The sequence below is a fragment of the Mandrillus leucophaeus genome, unplaced genomic scaffold (genome assembly GCF_000951045.1).
Source record: "Mandrillus leucophaeus isolate KB7577 unplaced genomic scaffold, Mleu.le_1.0 Scaffold14, whole genome shotgun sequence".
Lineage (NCBI taxonomy): Eukaryota > Metazoa > Chordata > Mammalia > Primates > Cercopithecidae > Mandrillus > Mandrillus leucophaeus.
This window is the reverse complement of record NW_012101365.1, coordinates 598,485-607,728: the sequence shown is the minus strand read 5'-3', so window position 1 is coordinate 607,728 and position 9,244 is coordinate 598,485. Positions and strand designations below refer to the sequence as shown.

Here is a 9,244-nt window from a genome sequence, read left to right as displayed (position 1 = left end):
CAAATAACTTGCCCAGGTCACACAGCTGGTGAGTTGGAGTCAGAATTTGAACTCAGCAGTCTCGGCCCACAGCCCATATTCTGAGACATGGTTGTGATGCTAATTCTATGCACGATTTGAGTAGGCATCTGATAAAGTTCCAGCTTGCTAAGAGTCCTTGTTATTCAAGTAGTAAGGGAGCTGGAAAAGTAGAAGGAAGCCTGCTTGAGAGACCTTTTTTTGGTCCTGGCTGTACTGTTCATTAACTGAATAGCCTTAGGTCGGTTCCCTCTTCCCCTTATGTAAAATGGCTATAATAATAGATTCCTTTCCCATTTCACAGAGCAGTTATGAGCATGAACGAGAAAAATGTGTTAAATACTTTATCAGTTGAAAAGGTCAATATTTGGCAGGGCGCGGTGGCTCATGCCTGTAATCCAAGCACTTTGGGAGGCCGAGACGGGTGGATCATGAGGTCAGGAGATCGAGATCATCCTGGCTAACTTGGTGAAACCCTGTCTCTACTAAAAACACAAAAAATTAGCCAGGTGTGGTGGCAGGCGCCTGTAGTCCCAGCTTCTTGGGAGGCTGAGGCAGGAGAATGGTGTGAACCCAGGATGTGGAGCTTGCAGTGAGCCGAGATCAAGCCACTGCACTCCAGCCTGGGCGACAGAGTAAGACTCTGTCTCAAAAAAAAGGTCAATATTTCTATAGTTTGATTCAGCATTTACAACCTGAGTATTTCTAAAGTTTTAAAATATTTTATGGTTTAAAATATACAATAGGCCAGTCATGGTGGCTCACGCCTGTAATCCCAGCACTTTGGGAGGCAGAGGCGGGCGGATCACCTGAGATCAGGAGTTTGAGACCAGCCTGACCAACATGGAGAAACCCCGTCTCTACTACAAATACAAAATTAGCCGGGTGTGGTGGTGCATGCCTGTAATCCCAGCTACTCGGGAGGCTGAGGCAGGAGAATCTCTTGAACCCAAGAGGTGGATGGAGGTTGCCGAGATTGTGCCATTGCACTCCAGCCTGGGCAACAAGAGTAAAACTCTGTCTCAAAAAAAAAAAAAAAAAAATCCAGTAAAGCTATTGTTATCAAGTGAAACAGGAGGATATTGTAGGAAGGGCAAGGGAAGCAACTATACCAAAAACTTAGGGGAGAATTTCCCAAACTGTAATCTGCAAAATACTATTTATGTATTAAATGATTTCATTTGGGAAAGACTGGCCTAAACACAGTTTATATACTATAGACTTTCTTGGAGTCTTATATATTAATCTAAGAAGAAGCTTAAAGATATGTTTTTTCTCTAACTTATTTGGCCACAGAATCATTTTTAATTTTAATTTTTATTTATTTGTGGGGAAGGGAAGAATCCTTTTTTAAAAAATGAAACATTTGCTGGCCGGGTGTGGTGGTTCATGCCTGTAATCCCAGAACTTTGGGAGGCCAAGGTAGGTGGATCATTTGAGAGCAGGAGTTCAAGACCAGCCTGGCCAACATGGTGAAGTCCTATCTTTACAAAAAATTCAAAAATTAGTGGGGCGTGGTGTCATGCATCTGTAGTCCCTGTTCCTCAGGAGGCTGAGGTGGGAGGATAGCTTGAGCCCAGGAAGTCAAGGCTGCTGTGAGCTCTGATAGTGCCACTGCACTCCAGCCTGGGTGACAGAGTGAGACCCTGTCTCTAAAATAAAATAAAATTAAACATTTGCTAACTTGGAACCAGAGAACAATTTGAGAAATACTGGTCTAAACTGAAATTCCCTTCCTAGAACATAATAACAAGAACCACAACAATAATGTCTTTCTAGAACTTTATGGCTACAAAGTGTGTTCACATCCATTACCTGGTTTAACAGTTTAGGAAATGCGCATTTAAGCAAACACAGTTACTATGAATGAAAGTTTAATTTAGTATTATTATTTTATTTATTTTTAAATATTTATTTTAGAGGTGGGGGTCTCACTGTGTCATACAGGCTGGAGTGTAGTGGTGATATCATAGCTCACTGCAGCCTCAAACTCCTGGGCTCAAAGGATCTTCTCATGTCAGCCTCCTAACTACAGGCGAGCACCCATGCTTAGCTACTATTTTTATTTTTTTGTAGAGACAGTATCTTACTGTGTTGCCCAAGGTGGTGGTGAACTCCAGGGCTCAAGAGATCCTCTCACCTCAGCCTCCCAAAGTGCTGGGATTACAGGCATGAGCCACCATGTTCAGCCTAATTTAGTATTCTGAGCTTCCTGGCAGTCAAGGCAAAAACAAACAAAGAAAAGGAACCAGTAACCTAACAAAGACAAGGTGGAAATAAATTTTTTTTTTTTTTTTTTTTTTTTTTTGAGACAGAGTCTCACTCTGTCACCCAGGCTAGAATGCAGTGGGGTGATCATAGCTCACTGCAGCTTAGATTTCTTGGGCTCCAGCAATCCTCCCACCTAAGCCTCCCAAGTAGCTGGGACCCCAGGCTTGCACCACCATGCCTAGCTAATTTTTTTTTTTTTTTTTTTTTTTTGGTGGAGATGGGGTTTTGCCATGTTGTCCAGGCTGGTCTCGAACTCCTGAGCTCAAGTGATCATGATCCACCTGCCTAAGCCTCCCAAAGTGCTGGGATTACAGGTGTGAGCCACCATATCTGGCCCCAAGATTTTTTTTTTTTGGCGGTGTGTCTGTCACCCAGGCTGGACTGCAATGGTGCCATCTTGGCTCACTGCAACCTCCGCCTCCTGGATTCAAGCAATTCTCCTGTCTCAGCCTCCTGAGTAGCTGGGATTACAGGCACGTGCCACCACACCTGGCTAGTTTTTGTATTTTTAGTAGAGATGGGGTTTCACCATGTTGGCCAGGCTGGTCTCGAACTCCTGACCTCAGGTGATCCACTCACCTTGGCCTCCCAAAGTGCTGGGATTACAGGCGTGAGCCACTGTGCCCGGCCCCCCAAAATTTTTTTAATTAAAAAAAAAAAATCTAAGAAAAAGAAAAAAAGGAATCAGATGTGTTTTAAGAGTCTCAATGATGGTAACTTCATTCTAAAGGAAATGGAATGTGAGTGTCATTATTTAGCCCGTTGCTTTGGGAGAATAGGAGTAGGAAAGAAGGTGACATAGCCTTAAATTCTGTTGTCCTGAAATGTGTGTATGGAGCATGGCCTGGTCCTCAAAGGACAGAAAGTGGCCCCAGAGAGGTTGGGAGAAAGGACGTAATAGCACTCAGGGAGGGCATGAGCAGAAAAATAGCTGGAAAACTTCGGCAGCTATGAGCAGCACAGTACGGACATTGGTCCATCTTACATCTGCACTGGGGTAAGATGAGAGCTCAGTACGAAATCAACGATAAGGCTCCCATGATCCCCTCAGGCCCACAGCTTCACAGGCTGACTGAGACCTGTTATGGATGATTAGAGCTAGAAGGGCCTTTAGGGAACCTCTGATCTGAACTGCCCATTTTGTAGATGGGAAAACTGAGGCCCCATTAGGAAAGAAGCCTGGGACTGACTTGCCCTCCTGCCTTCAGGAAATGATGTACATCTGGAATGGCTACGCTGTGATTGGGAAGCAGCCGACACTCACAGATGGGATGCTTGAGATCATCACCAAGGCGGAAGAGATGCTGGAGAAAGGCCCAGGTGACTTCCCTCAGGCCCTTGAGGCTGCCAGGCTAGGTCAGGTCTTTACAGCTGAAGGTTCCCTTTGCCAAAAATGTCCTTCCCCCGTTCCCTACCCTGGCAATTCTCCTTTCCCTCTCTAGACTGAGCTCCTCCAAGCAGCTGTTCCTTGTCCCCTTGGTAGGGTCAAAGCCTCTGGGCTCCCACAGCCATGGGGCTTCCTTCAGTCCTGACCTCACTGTATTGTCATTGTCTCAGTATTTGCCTTTCCTTCTTAGATGTGACCCCCCCTGAGGACAGGGACCATGTCTGATTTACCTGTGTCCCTTTGACCTAGCACAGAGTAGGGGGCTCTATAAGTAACTGCTGCAGAAATGAACAAGTCTGTCTTTTTCCTTCACATCCCTATTTTCAGAGAACGAGTACTCAGTGGATGACGAGTGCTTGGTGAAATTGTTGAAAGGCCTGTGTCTGAAATACCTGGGCCGTGCCCGGGAGGCCGAGGAGAATTTTAGGAGCATCTCTGCCAAGTAAGTGCCTCTGCAGCTGCTCCTGCTGGGTCTGAGTCTCCTGGGTAGAATATTCAGGGCTTCTCCATCCTCATGCCCACTGCAGTGGCTGACCCTAGCCAACCCCCGCTCACCACACAGGTACTAAACTAGTGTCCACTCTTGCCAGGACTTGTGCTGGGACCTATACAGATAATTCAGACCTAGCCTCCCAGTGCCACCAAATTGCGTGACTACAGGAGCACATCCATGTTGTTTCGAGTGAACAGTGTGCCCTGGAGTTTGTAATTCAGCAACTCTGTCCTTGCCCTCGGGGAGGGCAATATGACAGATGGCAAGCTGTAGGCAGCCCAACCAAGGCTCATCAGGACCATGCTAGAGGAAAGCAGAGAGGACAGCAGGTGCCCGAGGAGGGACCTGAACTTCATGGGAGGTACTAGGAAAGGCTTTCCAAGGCTGACGTTGAAAGTGGGAAGTTCATCAGGCGGAGAAAGCAAGGGAGGACAGGTTTGAGGTGGAGTAGGGACAGCATGCACCAGTGCATGGAGACAGGAAAGACACCTGAGGTGGGGTGATGGCGATGGGGTCTTTGCCTGCCTGGGTGAAGTCATAGAGAGAAAAGATTGAAGATGAAATAAGGAGGGATAGAATGAGAAGGGCCTGGATGTTTTGTTCACAAGGCTAAATTGTATTCCAAAGAAGAGAGCCAGAAAGGGTACCGGGCAAGGAAGATATCTCCAGGGCAGCATGGAGGTCGGGTCAGAGGGGACAGGTCAGAGACAGGAGACTTTACAGTTCAATAAATCATTCAACCTGGAGAAAGGGAGGTTGGGCCTTAGGTGGCGGTGGATTAAGGACATGACAGGAGCCATAAGTTGTCAGGGAGCTGGAGCCCAAGGTTACACACAGGATGGGAAGGCTTTGCTGTGGATCCCAGCCTTTCTATGGCTTGGTAGTGGGAACCTCCCAAAATTGCAGTTCAGGTTAGGAAATCCTCACGTGCAGTTTAGGAAAGGCTCAGGAGGAGGAACCTGAGCCATGTCTTCTGTTCTGCAGTGAAAAGAAGATTAAATATGACCACTACTTGATCCCAAACGCCCTGCTGGAGCTGGCCCTGCTGTTTATGGAGCAAGGCAGAAATGAAGAGGCCATCAAACTCTTGGAATCTGCCAAGTAAGCCTTGTGTAACCTCAATCTGTCCTTTGCTCCCTCTGAACTCAGCTCAGGAGCTGGCTGGGGACAGAGTTGCCCAGACAGCAGTGAGTGGAGTTGCTAGCAAGGCCAGTCTGGCAGTCTAGAGGGCGGACCTGTGTCCCTCGGAATCCAGCTGTCACCTGTCATAGGAAGACTTCTTTCTTAATGTATGAATGGGCAGTTAGACCCCCAGAGGCAGGAAGTAAGTTCCCAAGGTCACATCAGAAGCCAGCTGCACGGCTGTGTGAGGACCCATGACTCCTGCCTTCCAGGCTAGAGGTCTATTCCCTACAACCACCCCTTCAAGCTTAGGAACCCAGGAGGACCAGGAGTGGTTCCAGTGGGCATGATACCAGGGGTGAGGGGCCACAAACCCTCCTGGTTAACTCTCCCACTGGGCAGGGCTCAACGCTCTCGGGACCCAGGAATTTCTCTACAGTCCTTCCTTGGCTGGCGGGGCTCACACAGCTCCAACAGGAGGAAAAGCATCTCTGGGAGCAAGCAGGCTCATGTGTCTGATTCTCTGCTCAATTCCAGGCAAAACTACAAGAATTACTCCATGGAGTCAAGGACACACTTTCGAATCCAGGCAGCCACACTCCAAGCCAAGTCTTCCCTAGAGAACAGCAGCAGATCCATGGTCTCATCAGTGTCCTTGTAGCTTTGTGCAGCAGTTCTGGGCTGGAAGACAAACAGACAGCTGGACAGAGCTCCTGGAAACATTTCAAAAGATCCCCTCCCCCTGCCCTGCCCTGCCTTTGGGGTCCACCGGCGCTCCAGTTGGATGGCACGACATGGGTATCTGTGCAGAAGCCAAGCTTTTCACCAGTGTGGCCAAGGGCCTTTGCCAAGGGCAGAGCAGGTGGAGCCCTCTGCCTGCCTATCACACATACGGGTACTTGCTTTTCACTGTGATGTTTAAGAGAATGTATGAACAGTTTACATTTTCCTTAGAAATACATTGATGGGATCACAGTTGGCTTTAAAAACCAACAACCACCAACCACCTGTAAGTCTTTGTCTTCACCTATTATCATCTGGAGGTAAATCTCTTTATATGATGATGCCAAAGGGCAAATTGCTTTTCAAATTCAGCAAGTTCTCAACTTGTGTGACTGAAGGGCCTTCAGAGGACCTGAGGAGTGCCTGGGAGAGGCTGAGCCTCAGGCTTCAATGCTTCTGGGGTTGGGCACGAGGATGCACACAGACATCCACTACCTTACTACTCACACTTCATTTCACTCCTTTTGTAAATTTCCAATTTAAAAATCAAGCACGTCTTTTTAGTGAGATAAAATCTGAGCTCTTGTGTAGAAAAATCCATCTCCACCAGTAGGAAATGCCATGGCTTGATGGAAGAGCCGTGTGGCCCTTTCTATGCGAAAGCCAGGAATTTTGGGGGGCAGGAGGAGGTTCTCAGAATCAAGTCTGTATCTTTGCTGTATGCCAAACTGAAACCACTGGGAATAATTTATGAAAGATAAAAATCTTCTGTACTTCACTCCAAGGTACATTTACTTACTGATAGCATTTTTCTTAGAACTGTTATTCTTGACCTGTTGTGTATGTGTTAGATTCTTCAGTTAAGCGACAAGAGACATTTAAGTGATAAAATTTATGCCCTTAAGGGATCGTGCATCATATATTTCAATAAAATATGTGTTGCATGCATCCTTAGGCCGGGCAGAAAGTCTTAATCAGAAGCCACACGGCCTATGTATGTTTTATTTAGACTACACAATGTTTTAAACTTTTTGAATAAGTTACCAGCATTCACAAATGGGGAGATTTCACAAATGAATCTGGTTCCTGGCCTGTAATTAAAAAAAAAAAAAAAAAAGATCTGGCAACATTGAGCCGCATTCCCATGAGGCAACAATCAGCTAGAGCTAAGTCGCGGCTACTTTAAACACTTCTGTTACCTTTCTGGCCCCTAAAAGCATCTGAATTTGCAACCTCTGGGATTGTTAAAGTGAGAACTCAGGTTCAATGACCAACACCAGGTTTTACCCTTCACTTTCTAATGTCAGCACACTTCAACCTAACCATTTCCCTGTAGGGAAAATCATGTACCCAGTAAAAATATTCATCTGTGAAAACGTTACTCCCCAAATGCATGAATGCAATTTCTATAAGAGAAAAACCAGTTAAACTTTCCAATCTTCCAGCATTGCTGTATTTAGCAAACACAGTATCTGCCAAGGGGCTGGGTTAATATATAAAGATTCAGTTGGTCGGTCACGATGGCTCACTCCTGTAATCCCAGCACTTTGGGAGGCCGAGGTGGGTAGATCACGATGTCAGGAGATCGAAACCATCCTGGCCAATATGGTGAAACCCTGTCTCTACTAAAAATTACAAAAAAAATCAGCTGGGCGTGGTGGCACATGCCTGTAGTCACAGCTACTTGGGAGGCTGAGGCAGGAGAATCGCTTGAACCCGGTAGGGAGAGGTTGCAGTGAGCCAAGATCACGTCACTGCACTCCAGCCTGGCAACAGAGGGAGAATCCATCATATATATATATAGTTTTGTTAGAATGAAACAAAATAATATCCTCCATAGAGAGTAATCCCTTTGCAAGCTATCTCTTCTCCAAAGCCTGGATGCTGGGAGACCAACCTGTTTCTAGGCTCCTGGACAGGACAGGGTAGGGTGGTAGAGACAGGCTGCAGGAGGACAGGCCTCCATGGCTTCCCCACATGTTGGAATGCTGCCTGGTGCTGTATCAAAGCAGCACTACTCACAGGACACCAAACATATACTTTGGAAAATTGCAGTTTACAAAAAAAAACTTTATCTCAACGTTAATTTCAGGTGCGTTTTTTGTTTTGTTTTGTTTTTTTTTGAGACAGAGTCTCACTATGTCACCAGGCTGGAGTGCAGTGGCACGATCTCAGCTCACTGCAACCTCTGCCTCCCAGGTTCAAGCAGTTCTCCTGCCTCAGCCTCCTGCGTAGCTGGGAGTACAGGCACATGCCACCATGCCCAGCTAATTTTTGTATTTTTAGTAGAGATGGGGTTTCACCATGTTGGCCAGGATGGTCTTGATCTCCTGACCTCGTGATCCACCTGCCTCGGCCTCCCAAAGTGCTGGGATTATACAGGCGTGAGCTGCCGCGCCCCGCCACAGGTACTTTCATTTCAAAATTTTGTCAAGATGATTTCCTTGTCAACATTTGCTGTTGATTTCCTGCTGGGCTTCATTAATTAACCCTATTTCACTTTTACCCTGCTGCCCTGATAAGATAAATCAGTGGGTTTTGCCTCCTATATCCCACCTGCAAATTCTGAGATAATCTATCCGAAAAAAAAAAAAAAAATATATATATATATATATATGTGAAGGACAATGAAAACACTGGGTTTCTAACATCACCATATCCTTCTTATGCAAGGGCCTTAGAAAGTGAAAATTCTGTCATAGGCTCTCAGTGAGTCATCTGTGGTCACTGCTTCTCTAATAGTGCAGACCTTCTCAGCACATCTGCCGTGGAAAGGCCGCAGATCAGGTGGAAGGTTTGAGCCTGGAAATAAGGAGATCTGAATTCCAGTCCTGACTTTGCTACTGATTTTCAGCGTAACCTTGGGCAAGTCACAGATACTCTAAAAATGAGCAATTTGGACAAGATTAAGGCTCTTTCCTGCCTTCTACAGTTTATGTTGCAAAATGAGGCAACAGATACACTTCCCTATCTTTCTGCTAAAGCCTTGCGTCCCTAAGCAATTCAACCTGAAATAATAGACTTCCTGAGGGGCTGTACAGTAGCCAGAACACCCAGAGAGCAAGTAATCCTCATTTAGAGAAAGTCTAAATCCTGTGCCCCACAGATGAATTCAGTTGTTAGGGAAGTAGCAACCATGTAACGTGATCTACACAGGTCCTTGGCAACAGAAAGTCTACCTCAGCCTCTCTCTGGTCACAGGCAGAGTGGCTTCTAGCAGTGTGCTGGGC

General features: G+C 46.3%; 1 protein-coding gene across 7 annotated transcripts in view; it reads left to right on the top strand.

The window, feature by feature from the left end:
• The window catches only part of TTC39A (tetratricopeptide repeat domain 39A), a 62,835-nt gene extending 55,989 nt beyond the window's left edge, over positions 1-6,846 (top strand). For all 7 annotated transcript variants that reach the window (XM_011973732.1, XM_011973731.1, XM_011973734.1 and 4 more), the window contains 4 exons: positions 3,498-3,609; positions 4,004-4,118; positions 5,154-5,270; positions 5,829-6,846. In XM_011973732.1, coding sequence (XP_011829122.1) covers positions 3,498-3,609; positions 4,004-4,118; positions 5,154-5,270; positions 5,829-5,952 — 468 coding nt within the window. In that variant the 3' untranslated portion in view covers positions 5,953-6,846. The remainder of the gene's footprint in view (positions 1-3,497; positions 3,610-4,003; positions 4,119-5,153; positions 5,271-5,828) is intronic.
• Positions 6,847-9,244: the final 2,398 nt, after the last annotated feature.